The sequence below is a fragment of the Cheilinus undulatus genome, linkage group 10 (genome assembly GCF_018320785.1).
Source record: "Cheilinus undulatus linkage group 10, ASM1832078v1, whole genome shotgun sequence".
Taxonomy (NCBI): domain Eukaryota; kingdom Metazoa; phylum Chordata; class Actinopteri; order Labriformes; family Labridae; genus Cheilinus; species Cheilinus undulatus.
In genome coordinates this window covers 48,778,546-48,798,390 of record NC_054874.1, presented here as the reverse complement: position 1 = coordinate 48,798,390, position 19,845 = coordinate 48,778,546, and the positions used below count along the sequence as shown (strand labels likewise).

The 19,845-nt window shown below is 44.8% G+C and overlaps 1 protein-coding gene across 1 annotated transcript in view; it reads right to left on the bottom strand.

The window, feature by feature from the left end:
* The window catches only part of mgat4b (alpha-1,3-mannosyl-glycoprotein 4-beta-N-acetylglucosaminyltransferase B), a 133,744-nt gene that overhangs the window by 11,085 nt on the left and 102,814 nt on the right, over positions 1 to 19,845 (bottom strand). Inside the window, exons 11-13 of the mRNA XM_041796865.1 lie at positions 6,927 to 7,120; positions 6,750 to 6,828; positions 3,411 to 3,498 (exon numbers count right to left, since the gene is read on the bottom strand). Of these exons, the coding sequence (XP_041652799.1) occupies positions 3,411 to 3,498; positions 6,750 to 6,828; positions 6,927 to 7,120 (361 nt within the window). The remainder of the gene's footprint in view (positions 1 to 3,410; positions 3,499 to 6,749; positions 6,829 to 6,926; positions 7,121 to 19,845) is intronic.

Genomic DNA, 19,845 nt, shown 5'->3' with positions numbered 1-19,845 from the left:
GCCATTCTCTGGGTTTATCAGGGACCATTCTCTGGGTTTATCAGGGGCCATTCTCTGGGTTTATCAGGGGCCATTCTCTGGGTTTATCAGGGACCATTCTCTGGGTTTTTCGGGGACCATTCTGTGGGTTTATCAGGGGCCATTCTGTGGGTTTATCAGGGGCCATTCTCTGGGTTTATCAGGGACCATTCTGTGGGTTTTTCAGGGGCCATTCTGGGGGTTTTTCAGGGGCCATTCTGTGGGTTTATCAGGGGCCATTCTCTGGGTTTATCAGGGGCCATTCTCTGGGTTTATCAGGGGCCATTCTCTGGGTTTTTCTGGGACCATTCTCTGGGTTTATCAGGGTCCATTCTGTGGGTTTTTCGGGGGCCATTCTCTGGGTTTATCAGGGGCCATTCTGGGGGTTTTTCAGGGGCCATTCTGTGGGTTTTTCAGGGGCCATTCTGTGGGTTTATCAGGGACCATTCTGGGGGTTTTTCAGGGGCCATTCTGGGGGTTTTTCAGGGGCCATTCTGTGGGTTTTTCAGGGGCCATTCTGTGGGTTTTTCAGGGGCCATTCTCTGGGTTTATCAGGGGCCATTCTGTGGGTTTATCAGGGGCCATTCTCTGGGTTTATCAGGGGCCATTCTCTGGGTTTTTCAGGGGCCATTCTCTGGGTTTATCAGGGGCCATTCTGTGGGTTTATCAGGGGCCATTCTGTGGGTTTATCAGGGGCCATTCTCTGGGTTTATCAGGGGTCATTCTCTTGGCCTGTTATCATAATACTCACAGAAACATCACAGTTTAACTTTTTGAGTCCCCCTATCTCCTAAATGTCCAAATCTAAGGTTCTCCATTCATCAGTGGAAGTTCTGGTCCTAAACCTGAGCACCTATCATTGGTTTCTAATGGCTCAGTTCTTGGGTTTATCATTTATTTATTCATTTGTTCTTTGAGGTGAGTAATTAAGGATTTTTATGATGGTTATGGTATTTTGTGCAGACCTACACGGTTGTTAATGGTTATAAAGAGCCATTACATTTACCCAGAGTCCATTAACTGTTCCCCGTGGTTCTGTTTGACCGTCTGCATCAGAAATCACGTCGTCTCATGTTTCAGATCAGTTTCAGTTTCTCTGCAGTAATCCTTCAGAGGATTCATTTACTGGGATTATCACGCCATCGGCAATGCCTCCAGGTGTGGATGACAGAGTAATCCCAACAAGGAGCAGCGCCTGCTGCTGTGTTATTGTTTTATCAGCAAGTATTATCTTTGATTATTGAAGGCATAATGGCTTTTGTTCAATATCCATTCACTTTAGTTCATCTGCTTTTCTCAGAGACAGGAAACAGAGACAGGAGATGGAGGAAATGAAACAGAATCAGACATGGAGGCAGGGATGTCTTTGTTCAGATTGAATTTGGACTTTTATTGACTAAGGCTGTGTATTTAGTGGCTATTTTCATGTATCTGACATGATCAAATCCTTTTGGCTTGACATGAAAGCTTAGATAAAACTGGATCTTCAAGCCCAACGAAATTATAGAGGAGAAAACAGGAAGTAGAGCTTGATAAATATCAGTTCATCCAGAAAACGTCTCTGTCGGGAAAGGCCTTGACTATTTATACCACATTTATCACAACAGCATGGCTTCACAGAAGAAGAGTCTGGGTCTTGAACTGGTCTATTGTGGATATAAACTGGGTTTATACTTTAACAGCCTTTTATCTGTTTTTATTTACATTTTACAGTGTCATAAATACAAGAACATGTCCAGTATTTGGGGTGAAGGATTTACGTCTGTGTAACTGTGGAATAATTGACTAGAATAAAGAAAACCTGAAGTTTAAAAACAACCCTTTCTCCTCCTCTCTAGCATCTTATTAAGTCCCAGACCCCTCATACTGTTGATCTAATTTCTAAAGTGATCTCAGACGCTGAAGTGTTGCTTGTTCCTCTGCAGACTCAGGACATCCGGAGGCATCCCGCTGAAATTAATAGAGTTAAGAAGAGTCAGCCAGATCGATCGGCCGACTCATCTGAAAAATTGATGAGGGGGATAAAGAGCTGCTGGTAATTTATGATGTCAGATCAAACTCTGCCCTCATCTCTCTCTCTCCTGTAGTCCTGTGTTTTTATTTCTTTAAACCTTTATTCATACATGAGTCTGATGACAGTTATTCCTGATTTATGGATTTTTACTGTTAAGGTCAAGGAGGCTCAAACATGCTGGTTAAAAGCCTGAAGAGTTTTTACTCTTCTAACACTTTTACAGATCACCGTTGTATTTCTGATTCTCCACAGCAGAATGAAACACCACTACTGATTTCACTGCTTATGTACCGGCCATAAAAGAGAATGAGAACTTTCCTAAAACTCTGAACTTTACGTCAGCGGTTCGACTCATAAATGCTCCATAAACCGTTCACACAGACCGGCCCTCTGTCTCAGCGGTTCATCTCTCTCTGGAAGGACAACAGTTAGTTTTTAAAGGTGACGACATTTTAAGGGGATTTATGTTTCTGTGAAGAGACTTCCTCTGAGTTTGAAGTGGTTTTAGAGGGACTACGGTTCAAAATTTGTTTTCAAGGCTTGGGATAAAAGTTAGTAAATGTTTACTTCAGGCAAAGTCATCAGGAGCAACGAGAGGGAAAGGGAACGTCATCCATGCATCCAACCAACCAACCAACCATCCAACCATCAATCCATCCATCCATCCATCATCCATCCATCCATTTATCCATCCATCCATCCATCCATCCATCCATCCATCCATCCATCCATCATCCATCCATCCATGTATGCATTCATCCATCATCCATCCATTCATGCATCCATCCATCCATCCATCCTTCCATCCATCCATCCATCCATCCATCCATCATCCATCCATCCATGTATGCATTCATCCATCATCCATCCATTTATGCATCCATCCATCCATCCATCCATCCATCCATCCATCTGTCTACACCCACTTGGACTCTCCCTGAAACCTCCAAAGTGAAAGTGACCAGGAATCATTCTGATCAGAATTTTAAACCACCTGGACCGACTGACTGACTGACTTTTAGCATGAAGGAGCAGCGTCTCTACTCTGAGCTCCTGCTGATGTCTGAGCTGAAGAATAGCCATACCTAAATCCCTCCTCCTTCAAACTTTATGAGCCTGTTTTCTAAAGTTAACAAAGGGGTGTCCCCTAGACCTCTGGAGTTAGACGGGTCTGCTCATGAGTGTTCAGATATCTGTGTGTCCTCATTGAAGCAGACAAACAAAAGCAGAGGAATGTCGTCCTGAATAACTCTCCTCTCTGTCAGCACACAGCTCGTTAAGCTCGTTAGGAAACATCAAACCATCTGAACCTTATTGGTTATCATAGAGCCGGTTGTATAAGGACACCCAATCAGCTGACGATGACGTCATCACTCACCTATCCTGATGAATCCGTCCTCTGTCCGATGGTATTTTGGCGTTCTCTCCCTCCCTTCTGTCAAGGCCTCTTTCTCCGCCTGAATATTCTGAATAAAAACACACAAACACACATTAACAACCCTGTCATGGTGGTTTATTTCAGCGGCATTAATCACATGAAATAAACGGGTCAATGGGATGATTCAAGCCTGAAAGGCAGCAACAAAAGCTCGATTATGGAAGTCCAAACATTCTTTCCTGCTGTTATAACACAGCGGTGGAACGAGGCAGGAACAGTAGAAGATGATCTGGTTCAGTGGTGGACAAAGCTTTCAGAGATCAGCACTGATTCAGATTCTCTCACTGATAAAACCCTAAGATTATAGATATGTATGCCCTTCACCACGGCCCAAGAGTTATGTGCTAACACTGTACCAGTGAAGTCAGGACGGACAACACAACTGTCAAGAAAGTTTTCTTTGAAAAGTCTCACAGGTTAAAGTCAGATCTTTGGTTTCATTCTCACCATTTCAAACATCATCTCGCAAACACAACGAGCAGTGAAAACATAACAAATATTCATCCGCAGGTCGATTTCCTGCTTGTTTATTTCCTTTATTATAGAAAAGACTCATTAAACAGGATTTCTAATGGTTTCAGGACGATTTAAGATGCTATGTGACAGTTTACAAAGGAAGTAATGCTCCAAAATCCAGGAATTAGTTTGTGGTTTTGCTCTTACTGTGGGAGCGTCTGCACTTGTACGACCAAAATATCAAATGTGTCCAAAAACCTTGGACTCCAGCCTTGATCCTGGACTGCTCTGGCCTCCTAATAGCCATCAGGTTCTGCTCCAGGACCATACCCCAAACATGACCCCTCCACAATGGCCATCTGCTAGTCTGGTCCAACTCACCAGCAGGTCCTGGTAACCCAGTATGCAGTGAGCTGATCAGGCTCTGGAAAGCATGCCAGGTGTCCATAGAAGCACAGCTAGCGCTCCTGTACCCTGCAGCTCCTGAGCACGTCAGCTTCAGACACACGGTCCAACAGCGATGCCCAAAGCACGCACCGAAGGGTGTCATCACAGGGAGTCCAGCTGGTGCCTCTGGCCATCAGTCAGCATCCAGGCCTCACAAGAGTATATAAGACCAGTATCTGTTGCTTAGATGAGAGCCAGATCACTGATCTGGACATCTGACCCTGTTACCCGCCCCATTATCCAGGTACTGAAGAGCAGAGGGGCTAAGATGCTCCCCTGCCTCACCCCAGAATCACCTGGGAAGCTCAGATGTGGAAAAAAAAGTAGGAAAAAAGTGTACACGCACCTCCAAACCAAAGTGGGCAGGTGCTGAGCCGAAAAAAAGACAGAAAGACATCTTGCACACAACAGGGCTCCAAAAATACAATTATTTATTGCACCAAGGTCAGATGTGGAGCCACCACACCACACAGCACTCTCTGTAAGCTTACACACAGCACAAAAACACATTTTGGATGTCAACCACCAACACTTCATTCCCTGCTTTCCTGCTGGTGTTGAGCCAAGAATTGCATACTAAGATTTGCATAAACCTTGCAGAGCGCCTGTTTGATTCAGTGCAAACATAAGACCTTACTTTTTTGGTCAAAAATACCTTGTAACAGTCTAAAAGATGAGCTGAAGAATTTTTTTTCAACTGAAAAGAAAACCTTTTGGGTACCTTTGAGAGCCTATTAGGATTGCTCTGATGAATTTTGTATTACCCGTTCTTTCTTTGTTTAATAATTTTAAACACTCCAAAATATGAGGTGATAGCATTTTTAAGCTTAAAGTGCCTAAACAATATTCCAATTGAGGTATTAGCAAGAATATGGTGCATGCATTTCTCTGCAGACGTGCATTTCTCTGCAGACGTGCATTTCCCTGCAGACGTGCATTTCTCTGCAGACGTGCGTTTCTCTGCAGACGTGCGTTTCTCTGCAGACGTGCGTTTCACTGCAGACGTGTGTTTCCCTGCAGACGTGCATTTCTCTGCAGACGTGCATTTCTCTGCAGACGTCGTTTCTCTGCAGACGTGCGTTTCTCTGCAGACGTGCGTTTCTCTGCAGACGTGCGTTTCCCTGCAGACGTGCGTTTCTCTGCAAACGTCGTTTCTCTGCAGACGTCGTTTCTCTGCAGACGTGCGTTTCACTGCAGACGTGCGTTTCCCTGCAGACGTGCGTTTCTCTGCAGACGTGCATTTCTCTGCAGACGTCGTTTCTCTGCAGACGTGCGTTTCTCTGCAGACGTGCGTTTCTCTTCAGATGTGCGTTTCTCTGCAGACGTGCGTTTCCCTGCAGACGTGCGTTTCCCTGCAGACATGCATTTATCAGCATGACAACTTTAGGTTCACTTCAGGTTTTGGCTCACAGATAAACATGAAAGGCCCCAGCCTTTCCATGTGGGTTAGGATGTTATTAACGTGACCCTAACCCTAACTCTAACCCTGACAGAGGAGGAAATCCTTCAAAAACACCCCAAAATAATAACCAAAAATACCGTCCTACATGTGGACCTAAACGGTTAAAATCCAGTAATCACTTCTGCCGTTTTCTTGTTCCAGCTGTTTGATATTCCTAATCTTCCACATCCTCTTTTCCCATCAGCCCTTGAACTTGTCCCCCCTTCTTCTCTTCCTCCTGGTCAGCGTTGCCCCGGCAACCGCCTGCTCCATCTCCATCATGTATCTGAGCGCGCTCTAAGTGCTGGTTGATGTTTTCTCGTCTCTGTTTCATTCCTCGTTGCCGAGGTTGATCTCAGCTGGAGCTCCTCTTCCTCTGTGTTGACGTGGCTCTCTCCTGCTGAGATGCTTTAGACTTAATCAGACTTTATTAGGAGGAAGACGCAGACATCCATGAGTCTGCCTCGTCTTCACAACATCCAGAATGAACGCTAATATCGGTGAAATAGAGGAGCTGATGAGAAAGGAGAAAGGAGTGGCACACACCCGATCCATCCTCAGTGATGAACCTGAATCATTCAGACTTAAATCCATCAGTTAGGCCTGTTAAATGAGGCACACACTATGAGATAATCAGGCCCAGTTTGAGTTTACTTGTCACTAAAATGCACTCTGACCCAACGTAAACATGATGAACTGATAGCATTGATAGCATCTTTTAAGAACAACGCTCTATGTTCATCTATAAACAGGGGTAAAGGTGTACGAAGGCTAAGTCAGGTAGTTCTCTGTAACTAAAGCACTGAGTGAGGATATTCAGCAGGACTGTGGACGTTAACCTGCCAGGGAGGCTCCACAAGGCTGAAAACAATGAAAGCCGTTCTGCGCTGCTAGCTAAGGGGGAATTTTGTGCAACGACTGGAAACCAGACTCACATCGAACGGCAGAACCTCCACCGACGTGTTGAAGAGTTTATCTCCTGGATGCTCGATGTTCCCGCTCCGAAAGAAATACCTGGAGGATAAAGAGAGGTCAGACATAGAGACAAACTGATTAATAAAAAGCTAGAGCCAGCCAGCCACGTGTTTCCCACGTTACTCTCTGGTACAGACCTCTCAATGCGGACCGGTGTGAAGAATCGTATCCGGATGAAGTCCCCCGCTACGGGAGTAAAGGCCCAGAAGAAGTCCTCTCCCAGGTAAGCCTTCTCCAGGGTGAAGTGCTGGTACGTCTTCAAGCTGGTCGTCACCTCGGCCAGCGGGTTGGCGTGACCTTTATGGAGGGTCTGCTTCCCAAAGTCCTTATCCTGAAGAAAAAACACGTGGAAACAAGGGGTTAAAAATGCTCTCTATTAGGGGAGTTATCTTCTTTTGAAAGAGGAAACGTGTTTTATATCTCTGACAGTCAGCAGCAGGATGGAAGCAGAAAGTGCAGTAAAGCAGGGGTGTCAAACTCAAGGCCCGGGGGCCAAATCCGGCCCAGGGAATGGTTATATCTGGCCTGCAAGATCATATGATATTTCTGTTCTAACTGGCCCATCAGTCTGAGGTCTGCAGATTTCCTCCAGTATAAAAATGTGAACTTAACTCTTTGTTATCATCAATGTTGTTGTTTTTTCATATTCTATCACTGGTGAACATGACGTTGACAGTTTAAGGTTGTGTTGACCCTGTTAGGCCCTCAGGTTAGACCTGAATCCAGAATCCGGCCCCTGCTGGGACTGAGTTTGACACCCCTGCAGTAAAGCGTCAGTCATTTTAGATTACTGACAGTGTTTTACACCGGCTGGTATCAGAGCCAGAGATGATGAGTAATCCTGAGTCAGATCAGTGCAGAAAGAAGCAGAAAATATGAGTAAACAACAGAAACATGCAGCATAATCAGAGCTGTTTTAATCCAGTTATAGAAGAATTTATATGGTTTTAAATGATACTGAAGTAAAAGCTTTACAGACAGCTAAAGCAGCTCTGTGCCCATGTTTGAGGTGAACGTTAGCGCTGAACTACAAACCTTTCAGAGAGGTGGCATGATCAGAAATCTTTATTTGAGCAGAAATGTTTTGCCCACACTCGTAAAAGAAGTAAAATAAGAGCTTAGTTGTGACATTTAAATGTCACATGTTACTACGCGGGTCTTTATGCAGACGCTGTAGAAGAAAACTGACCTTTGGAGGCTGAATGATTAATGCTAATGCTAACTGTGACATTACTAATCTGCAGAAAAACCTCTCATTAAAGAGCTGGTTGTGATTCTGTCAGTGCTGAGGGTGAAATGACTTCTTCACTTTAAATGTCCAAAAACCTTCAACCTGCGCGCAGAAGTTAAAGCTGATTATTGGAAATTTAGATAGAGGGACTTTCACACACCTTCAGCTGGTCGGTTCTGGACGGATTTGTTCCTCTGCAGCATAAAAACCTCAGCTGTGGTCTACGCTCATGCAGGGACATTAACACGCAGACTAGAAAGTGTGATGGGAAATAAAAATGCTCTCTGGATGTCTGAGTTTCTTGCAGGAAAAATGCCAGAGATAATCAAAGACTCCTGTCTGACTGTGTCTGCTCCAAATTTACTTTCCACTAAAGCTAAATGAAATATTTTTAAAAATCTACAACGGCCATGTGCACACGTGCAGCAGTAGTCAGGTGACTCCAGGTGAAGCTGCTGCATAAAGCAGAGACACATCCTGACTTTCATTTCGTCTGCGAGTTTTCAGAATGTATGTGAGCTGTGAAAAAAAAACTTCAAAAATGATTTTGACATTTAAAAAGTTAAAAAGAAAAGTTTGAAGTCTCACAATCTGAGAAAAGTAATTTTATTAGTTCAAAACGGTCCAAACATGAAACTGAAATTGAAAAATAGTGTTTTTCAAAGGCAAATATAATTAAAAAAAAAGTCAAAATCATGAGTTTAAAAGGTCAGAATCTGAAATAAAAATTATTATCATGAAATTGAAAGTCAAAATATGATTCTAAATGTTAAACTGTGAGTCTAACAGGTCAAACTATGGGATTATGAAGTCAAAATTTGGAGTTAAAAATATGAGGTAAAATACAAAATAATTGGTTCAAAAGGTCAAAATATCGCTTAAAAACTAGAATATAAATCTTTAAGCTCAAAATATTAAATGAGAAGTCAAAATTATGAGTGTAAATGCTCAAAGTATAAAAGTCAGAATCCTAAGTTTGAGTCCTAATTGTGAGATGCTAAATTGAAAATGTGAAATTAAAACACAAATTAATTTCCTTTCCCACATTCCTGACTTCTTATCTAAATATTTTTACTCTTTACTTTTTCAGATTTTGTGACTTAACAAGGAAATCTTAAATCATCAGGATAAGTTCACATTTTTATACGTGAGGAAAACTGCAGACCTCAGACTGATGGGACAGTTAGAACAGAAATATGAGATCATCTGGGACCGGATTTAACTGTTTCACAGGCCAGATTGGGCCCCCGAGCCATGAGTTTGACACCTATGAAGTTGTTTTTTTTTTTTTTTTCATATTTTATTACCGGTGAAACAAGGTTGACAGTTTATGGTTAAAAAGGTGACCCTGGTAGGCCCTCAGGTTAGTCCTGAATCCAGAATCCGGCCCCTGCTGTGACTGAGTTTGACAGCCCTGGTCTTTGACAGCCCTGGTCTTTGACAGCCCTGGTCTTTGACAGCCCTGGTCTAGACCAGCGGTTCTCAAATGGAGTGGCAAGATGCACTAGTGTGCCTCAAGGTAAGTCTAAGTGTGCCGTGGGAATTTGTGCCATATGTTACTACAACTTTATGACAAGTACTGTAACCAGGCCTGCCCACAGATCTGGACCCCTGAAAAACCCCAGAGATGGACCCCCCAGTTGGGATTATTGATGATATCAGTGTATGAGTGTTGGATCAGTAGCATTAGCGCTAGCATCCTGGCTAACAGTTACCTCATTAAGAGCTGAAAAGCATGGCAGCTGTTATTGGGTTTAAATTGGTGTTTAAATTATTAATTCAGGCTATTTTTAACCAAGTTAACCAATTTTTCTACCAATTTTTGACACTTCTTTTGACAACTTGAACCAATTTGCTGCTTTTTTAAAGCATTTTTGCCACTACTTATTACTACTTTTGACCCATTCTTTTTGCCACATTTAACCCATTATTGCTACCTTTTCAATTTTTCTATTGTTTGGCCATTTCTTGTCATTTTTCCCATCACTTTTGCCTCAATTTTACCACTTCTTATGAATTTAACCCTTTTTTGCCACTTGTGATCGACTTTGCCACCTTTTGGACACTTTCAACACATTTATGCAACCTTCTTGCCAATTTTTGTCCACTTTTGCCTTTTTTTAAAATCACTTTTAACCCATTTTTACCACCTTTTTACAACATTTAATCCTTTAAGGCCACTTGTAATCCATTTTTGCCACTATTTTGACACTTTCAGCAAGTTTTTACCAATTTGAACCCATTGTTTGACCACTTTTTCGTTTTTTAACCAATTTTTGCCCATTTCTGACTTTGTTTTGCCACCTTTTGCCCACTTTTGCCATCTTCATGATTCCCCAGTTGGCTGGACCCCAGAAAGCTCTCCCCTTTATCCCCTTGTAGGCCACCCTGACTGTAACATGATTTAAAAAGTCTATTTTGTATCGATTTAAATATGGTGTGCCTTGAGATTTTGGCAGGAAAATGATAACTAGAGAGCGTCCAAATCAGCAGAATACGTCTGCAGTCTGTTTCTTGACCGTTGAAAGTCAAAAGTGCCACAAGCTGCAACTTTGCAAAAACTGTTAGGCTGCAAAAATGCAAAAGTCCCCGCTCTTCGTGTGAAGTGCTGGAAAAATGCTGTTCTTGCAGGCAAAACAGCATTACTGGAAGCATTTCAAAATAAGACACTATTAAATTTGAAATTATTCATTTTAAATGCAGGTATTTCAGAATAAATTCCTATAAAGATGTAATTTCAAAATAAAACACTATAAAAAATGGCGTTTCAAAATAAAAGGTTGTTTTAAACATTGTTTTTTGCAGCATCTTATTTGAAATGAGAAAACTTCATCAGAATCTTCTTAAAAACTAAAAATCAAAGTTTCCAATCAGATTTTTTCTGCACCTTTCTGACAACTGACAACAGGCCAGTAAATCTGACTTCCTCTTGGATTTTTTCTAATTGTCTTTGATTATTAACCCTCCAGGCTGATTTTCTTACTAAAACAGGGGGGACATTTCAGGTTGGAGGGTAATGGCCGCGTTTGGCCCCTGTGGTTCAATCCCCACATGGAGGAGCTGCTGGTGTGTGATGGCCGGATCAATATCCAATCGACGGCAGCAGATTGCAGCAGCAGTCAGCGACACTCTTAACACAGCGATCAGAGACGGGCCGTGCTGCTACGAGCTCTGCAGTCTGAGTCTGAGCCGACGGCTGCAGAGGCTTTCAATCTTCATGTCTGCAGAGATGCTGGACTGAACTTCAGCTGAACCAGAGCCTGATTTTAAACCTTTAAACCCACTCACACCTTCACGCTGACGGCCACCGGTTTAACCAGCCTGCTGCTGCAGAGCTGCAAACTTTAGTTACAGCTCTAAAAGGATGCAGATTATAAATAAAGACGTGCAGGACGAGTCTGCAGCCCACGTCTGCTTTTAGAGCCAACAGTCAGAGCAGAGACGGCGACTGTGATGGAGCGTGGAGGTGGTACACGGCTGTCCGGACGTTTTCTTTTCATCCTGCTAAAAACTTCTACCAAACGTCTGCCTTTTTATATTTTTGAATTACCTTTACAGTGTTTTACTGGCACCTTATTGACCCTAACTCCATCTCAGCCCTCCTGCAGGACATGCACACGTTTAGAAAAACATCCGCTTTGCACAAAAATCCTGTAAGAGCTTTTCTGGAGACAGGATTAAGAGGAGTTTAAGAAATTATATAAAAGCTTGTATTCCTTGTACCCTGCAGAGGTGACATCATATTTATGAGAATACGACTTTATTCTGCCTTTCTTGAAAATATGTTTCTGAACTAGGGTGTATGCAGCACTGAAAGGCCCTCGCACCCTGGTGCATGCTGGGGTTTGTTGTATCTGCAGATGTGCTGCAACACAGCAGAGAAAGCATGCAGATCCTCCCTAGACTGGTATGTATCATGTAAAAAGTAAAAAAAGACAGGACATTTTATGTAGGAGGTAATTCTGGCTCCTAGCAGTAGGTGGCGCAACAGCAAATACATGTAATAAACATTTAGATATGTAGAGGGTCTGAACCTGATCAAACATGCAACATTTAAAGCAAATCAGAAGTTTCAAATAAGAGCTATGCTGACTTCCTGTTATATGGCGAGAAAATAAATTGCTTGCCTTCAGTATGAGGTGTCCTATAATGAAACTTTTCAGTGTTATGAAGCCATACTGGAACACACCTGAAGACTTTCTTTCTAAATCTGAGCTTTACTTGTTCAAAAGAGTGAACATTTCTACTTCCTGTTGTCATTAGGGGGCGCTGTGTTAACATATTTACATGCTGTCAGGTTCAGTCAGAGGCTGTGGTCTTATGTGGGCATTTTTAAACACACAGAATCATGAATAAAAGGAGAAAGAAGCAGCTTTGGCAAGAATAATGTTTGCATACTGCAAAAAAAGTAGACCAACTTTGGCCCCCAGTTGTGGCCCCGCCCTCTACTGGAAGCTAACAGTGAGCGCGACTGTACGTCTCCATCTTATCTAGAATGAGCATAAAAAATCTGGAGTTGATCAGATGAAGCCCCTGGGAGGATTTTGTACTGACATAGACTCATTGAATCAGTCAAAATCCACATTTTTAAAAAACTGAAATGAAAATAGTGAACTTCCTGTTGGGATTTTGGCACTGGTCATGGAGGATTTTTGTAGGTCTTGACTAGATGTCTATGCCCACCGATCTTCACAATCCTAGTTTTTACAGTTTAGCACAATTTAGAATGATGCATCATGATCCAGCACCATTTAGCGTGCTGCAGCATAATGAAATAGTGTTCAGTTAAGAACACTCTTGTCACACAAATGCTGCCTGCAGCATACTTTGACTTTCCTGGCAGTGCATAGCTTAAAACCCACATATGGAATGATGCATTCACAGCTAGGCGTAATAACTACAAAAGAATTATTCAGAAGCATTTGATCCATAGTAGCATGAATCTGAATATGAGGGTGTAACAGCTTTATGCTCTAAAGGAGGAGGCTGGGGTGGAGGAGGTGAAGCTTTAGTCTATAAAGGAGGAGGCTGGGGTGGAGGAGGTGAAGCTTTAGTCTATAAAGGAGGAGGCTGGGGTGGAGGAGGTGAAGCTTTAGTCTATAAAGGTGGAGGCTCGGGTGGAGGAGGTGAAGTTTCAGTCTATAAAGGAGGAGGCTGGGGTGGAGGAGGTGAAGCTTTATGCTCTGAAGGAGGAGGCTGGGGTGGAGGAGGTGAAGCTTTAGTCTATAAAGGAGGAGGCTGGGGTGGAGGAGGTGAAGCTTTAGTCTATAAAGGAGGAGGCTGGGGTGGAGGAGGGAAAGGTTTAAGCTATAAAGGAGGAGGCTGGGGTGGAGGAGGTGAAGCTTTATGCTATAAAGGAGGAGGCTGGGGTGGAGGAGGTGAAGCTTTAGTCTATAAAGGAGGAGGCTGGGGTGGAGGAGGTGAAGCTTTATGCTCTAAAGGAGGAGGCTGGGGTGGAGGAGGTGAAGCTTTAGTCTATAAAGGAGGAGGCTGGGGTGGAGGAGGTGAAGCTTTAGTCTATAAAGGAGGAGGCTGGGGTGGAGGAGGTGAAGCTTTATGCTCTGAAGGAGGAGGCTGGGGTGGAGGAGGTGCAGCTTTGCAGCAGCATTAATGCAAGCAGGGATTAATGAGAAGGACGTCATATTTAAATGTGTTGAGAGAAAGCGCTGTGATTGGCTGTCTGAGCTAGGAGGCGATAACTGGGATTAGCTGGGTGCTCACGGCTGGGTGTATGACTACCATGTCCTGGATGGACTACAGCAGCTTTCCTATTTTCCTCTCCAGCTGCGTTTCCATTAGCCTTAGAAATGCGCAAAATCTGAATAGAGCAATAAAATCTGGTGATGGAAACACTGAATTTTGAAAAACGTCTCAAAGATCGCTAAAAAGTTTTTATGCTCTCATGAGGAGTGGCTCATACTTGATTTTTGCCATACATACCTACTTTGTCTCTGCACTATCATGCTATTTTATTTTGTGAAAAACTGTAACAGATATGCAGCTTCTGTTAAAGGTGTGGACAATGACAAGGAAAGAATGAGACGACAAGGCATCAGGAGTTTCTGACAGGAAGATTTTCTTGATTTTCTCACTTCCAGAGGTTTAATTTTAGCTTGATTTACAAAGTGGAGATGGTTGTCCATCAATGATGCCCATGTGTTTGAATGATATACTCTAAATGCTGGCTATTCAATTGGAGGCCCTGGGGCCAGATCAGGCCCCCTAAGTCATTTCTAGAGGTCCTTTAAAGATCCAAATACTTGTTCACAGTGTCACAGTGTAATATTGTTCAGGCCCTTCATCCGGATGCTTTTTCAGGAAGTGGCCTCCATTCTGAACAAACTGAATATGTCATGCTCTCTTCTTCCCAGTAGGCTGGGGGTGTGTGCTTCTGCTTGATTGCAGGAGTGGACTCTGGTGTGCAGTAGTTGGGCTGCAGCTGCTATCCATCTACAATCACCTCCACTACAAATACTGGACTGCTACTCCACCACTCTGCCAGATCGTAGACTCTGTTCACTCAGTCAGTCTAGTTCCAGCCATCTATTGTATTTCTACCCATTTTTGAACCCAGATTTCTTACCCTGGTTTTCCTCTGTCCACAGAGTTCCTGGTTCAACTCCTGCCTGAGCTTCCACTCCTGTAAACTCTGGTTTTCCTCTGGTCTGAAGATATCTTCGCACTCAAGCAGCTCTGCCACAGCTCTAAACTTAAGACAATTCCTGATACAAGATCCTCTCAGCTCCACTGCAAGAAATTAATCATTGTTTGCAACGTCTCCCTGCCTCAGCCTCTGTGTCTAGCATTTGGGTTCCACACCAGTCCTGCCTAACAGTACGATCTGGCCAGAGAGATGAACCCAGCAGACACAGATAACCAAAAACCCTTGGATTTATCTACAATTCAAAATGCCCTCTGCAATCAAGGCAGCCTCCTGGGTCAGCATGAGCAAGTTTTGAAGTCTCTCTCTGAAAACAATCGAGCCATGTTGGAGCAGATTGGTCTCCTCTCCAATCAAGTTGCAGCTCTCACTGATCAGCTCACTCAGATGTCCACCAATCAACCTGCTCCACCCATGCCACCTCCACCCCCACCACAGGCTGCAGCTGACCAGGCTTCTAATTCCACTCCACTTCTTCGTGAACCTTATGTCCCTGCCCCAGAGCGCTATGATGGAGATCTTGGGTCCTGTGGTGAGTTTTTGACCCAATGTTCACTGGTTTTTGAACAGCAGCCCCTCTCATATGCCACTGACCGCTCCCGCATTGCTTACCTGATAAACTCCATGACTGGATCAGCTCGTGCCTGGGGTTCTGCAGTATGGGAGAGCCAGTCTGCGGTGAGCTTTTCTTATGATGCCTTTACTGCAGAAATGAAGAAAGTCTTTGATCACCCAGTTCGAGGAAAAGATGCTGCTAAACGCCTGATGTCTCTGCGTCAAGGCTTCCGTAGTGTGGCAGAGCTGGCTGTTGAATTTCGTACCTTGGCCGCAGTAAGTGGTTGGAATGATGAGGCTCTGCAAGGAGCTTTCCAGAATGCCTTAAATGATGTGATAAAGGATGAACTTGTTTCCAGGGAGGAACCAGAGACTCTTGATCAACTGGTTTCTCTGGCAATCAAGATTGACAACCGACTCAGAGAGCGCCGCCGTGAGAAAGCTTCCAAACAACAAACCTCCACCTCTGCCATTCCCAGAAATTCACCCCGAAGAATCCCTGAGCAGCCCCAGGCTCCCATCAGTCCTGAATCTGAAGCTATGCAGCTAGGTAGAGCTCATTTAACACCTGAAGAGTGAACCCGCCGCATTAATTCAAAATCCTGTCTCTACTGTGGTCAGGCAGGTCATTTCATCTCAACCTGTCCCACACGTCCAGTAAAAGAGTTGCCTCACCAATAATGGGAGAAATCTTGGTGAGCCGAGCAGCTAGTTATTCTCCCAGCCGCCTACAGCTCCATGCCTCCCTCCTGTGGCAATCTCAGTCGTTACCCCTATCTGCACTCGTTGATTCTGGAGCTGATGAGAGTTTCATTGATCGATCGGTGGTTCAGCAGATGGCAGTAGAGACCAGGCCTTTAGACACCCCTATGGAGGCTAAAGCTTTAAACGGCCAACCACTAGCTCAGGTAGTCCACCAAACTGTTCCCATTACCCTTAGGATATCTGGAAATCATCAAGAAACAATCAAACTACACATCATCGACTGTCCTCAAACCCCTCTCGTCCTCGGAATTCCCTGGCTTCGAAAGCACAATCCCCAAATAGACTGGGCTAAAGGTAAAATAACCTCATGGAGCATGTTTTGTCATACTAACTGTCTGCATTCTGCACTTGTCCCCGCCCTCAGAGAACCCCAGACTCAGCCAGAGCCACCTGACCTCTCCCTTGTCCCTGAAGATTATCATGACCTCGCCCCAGTCTTCAGCAAGGATCATGCCCTGTCTCTACCGCCTCATCGCCCTTACGATTGTGAAATAGACCTGCAGCCTGGTGCTCCTCTTCCCAACAGCCGCCTTTACAACCTCACTCGGCCAGAGCATGAGGCCATGGAGAAGTATATTCAGGACTCCCTGGCATCAGGAATAATTCGTCCCTCCTCCTCTCCGGTAGGTGCTGGTTTCTTTTTTGTTGGCAAAAAAGATGGAAGCCTCAGACCTTGCATTGATTTCCGTGGCCTCAACAATATAACTGTGAAAAACAAGTATCCGTTGCCCTTAATCAGCTCTGCCTTTGCCTCTCTTCATGGAGCCACTGTTTTTTCTAAGCTGGATTTGCGCAATGCCTACCACCTGGTTCACATCCGTCAAGGAGATGAATGGAAAACGGCATTCAACACTCCCCTGGGACATTTTGAGTACTTGGTAATGCCTTTTGGTTTAACAAATGCCCCTGCAGTGTTTCAGGCCCTTGTGGATGATATTCTGATTTTCTCCAAGACCCTCTCTGAGCATAAGCAGCATGTACGATCTGTCCTTCAGCGTCTACTGGAGAATAAGCTCTTTGTCAAAGCTGAGAAATGTGAATTTCATGTCCCTAAAGTCTCTTTTCTTGGCTACATTGTTGCGCAGGGGGAGTTGCAAATGGATCCAGCTAAGGTTGCAGCTGTAACTGAATGGCCAGTACCCACCACCCGTAAACAGCTCCAACGGTTCCTGGGATTTGCTAATTTTTACCGGAGATTCATAAGGAACTACGGTCGTCTCTCAGCTCCCCTCACAGCTCTGACCTCCACATCAACTCCCTTCTGCTGGACCCCTGAAGCTGAGGTTGCTTTCAAAGAGCTCAAAACCTGTTTTACCTCAGCCCCCATTCTGGTCCAGCCGGACCCCACCAGGCAATTCATCGTGGAGGTGGATGCCTCTGATACTGGGGTAGGAGCAGTTCTGTCTCAAAGATCTGTCGTTGATCATAAACTACACCCTTGTGCCTTTTTTTCCCACAGACTCACTCCGTCAGAGAGAAACTATGATATTGGGAATAAAGAACTGCTTGCTGTAAAACTGGCCCTGGAGGAGTGGCGCCACTGGTTGGAGGGGACGGACCAGCCTTTTGTGGTATGGACGGACCACAAAAACCTTTCATATATTCAATCAGCAAAACGTCTAAACTCCAGGCAAGCTAGGTGGGCTCTGTATTTTGGCAGATTTAACTTCATCCTTACTTACCGCCCAGGTTCCCGCAATATCAAACCAGATGCCCTGTCCCGGCAGTTCTCAGTGGATCCCAGTCCAGATCCAGAACCAATCCTGCCAACCACCTGTGTGGTTGCCTCTGTGACCTGGGAAATCGAGTCCTTAGTTAAGCAGGCCCAGAATTGTCAAGCTGACCCAGGTAACGGCCCCCCTAACTGTCTCTTTGTTCCTGATTCTGTCCGCTCTCAGGTTCTGCAGTGGGCCCACTCCTCCCGGCTTACCTGTCATCCCGGCATCACTCGGACCATGGCCTTTCTTCGTCGTCGGTTCTGGTGGCCCACCATGGAAGCGGACACTCGCTCTTTCATTGCTGCTTGTCCCATCTGTGCTCAGAATAAGACATCCAACAAACCAAGCTCTGGTCTCCTTCGCCCTCTACCAATTCCAAGCCGGCCCTGGTCACATATTGCTCTGGACTTTGTTACTGGCCTCCCTCCTTCTGACGGTAAAACAGTGATTTTCACCATCATTGATCGTTTTTCTAAAGCTGCTCATTTTATAGCCCTGCCCAAACTACCCTCAGCAAGGGAGACAGCTGACCTTCTGGTGAAACATGTTTTTTGTCTTCATGGCCTGCCCACTGATATTGTGTCTGATAGGGGTCCTCAGTTTACCTCCCAGGTCTGGAGAGCCTTTTGTTCTGGATTAGGAGCCACCTCAAGTCTCTCTTCTGGATTTCATCCCCAGACCAACGGACAAACTGAAAGGGCAAATCAGGAAATGGAGACTGCTCTGCGCTGCGTCACCTCCTCCAATCAATCCTCCTGGAGCTCTTTACTACCCTGGGTGGAATATGCTCACAACACCCTGCCCAACGCCTCTTCTGGTATGTCACCCTTCCTTTGCTCACTTGGTTACCAACCTCCTTTATTTCCTGCACAGGAGCATGAGTTGGCAGTTCCCTCAATTCAAGTTCATATGCGGCGCTGTTTCAAGGTCTGGAGACAAGCTAGGACCTCTCTGCTCCGCTCTTCTAAGCAAATGCAGAACCAGGCTAATCGTCACCGGATCCTGGCTCCCAACTACACCCAAGGACAAAAGGTATGGCTCTGTTCTAAAAATCTCCCTCTCAAGATGGAATCCCGGAAACTATCACCCAGATTCGTTGGCGCCTTTGAGATTGAGTCTGTTATTAACCCTTGTGCTGTTCGCCTCAAGCTACCTGCCTCTCTCCGAATTCACCCTACATTTCACGTGTCCCAAGTCAAACCTGTCTCTGCCAGTCCTCTATGCCCCCCCACTCCTTCCCCTCCTCCTCCAAGAATGATCGATGACGAACCTGTCTACACTATACGACGGCTGCTGGATGTGCGCCGGCGAGGGCGTGGCTTGCAGTATTTGGTGGACTGGGAGGGGTATGGCCCTGAAGAGCGCTGCTGGATACCTCGACGGCAAATCCTGGACTCTTCAATGGTCCGGGACTTTCATCGGATACATCCTGACAAACCCAGAGGTGCGCCAGGAGGCGCACGTAGGAGGAGGGGTACTGTCATGCTCTCTTCTTCCCAGTAGGCTGGGGGTGTGTGCTTCTGCTTGATTGCAGGAGTGGACTCTGGTGTGCAGGAGTTGGGCTGCAGCTGCTATCCATCTACAATCACCTCCACTACAAATACTGGACTGCTACTCCACCACTCTGCCAGATCGTAGACTCTGTTCACTCAGTCAGTCTAGTTCCAGCCATCTATTGTATTTCTACCCATTTTTGAACCCAGATTTCTTACCCTGGTTTTCCTCTGTCCACAGAGTTCCTGGTTCAACTCCTGCCTGAGCTTCCACTCCTGTAAACTCTGGTTTTCCTCTGGTCTGAAGATATCTTCGCACTCAAGCAGCTCTGCCACAGCTCTAAACTTAAGACAATTCCTGATACAAGATCCTCTCAGCTCCACTGCAAGAAATTAATCATTGTTTGCAACGTCTCCCTGCCTCAGCCTCTGTGTCTAGCATTTGGGTTCCACACCAGTCCTGCCTAACAGAATAGCTCTGCTCTAAAGCGTTAACATTGAGGCAAAACTATGAAGTGGTGTTAATTTCGTTGACTAAAAGTCTGACTAAATGTGTTCATTAACAGCCTTTTTTCCATGACAAAAACTAGACTAAGACTATCAAAAATATATCTGTGATGACTAAAACTGACA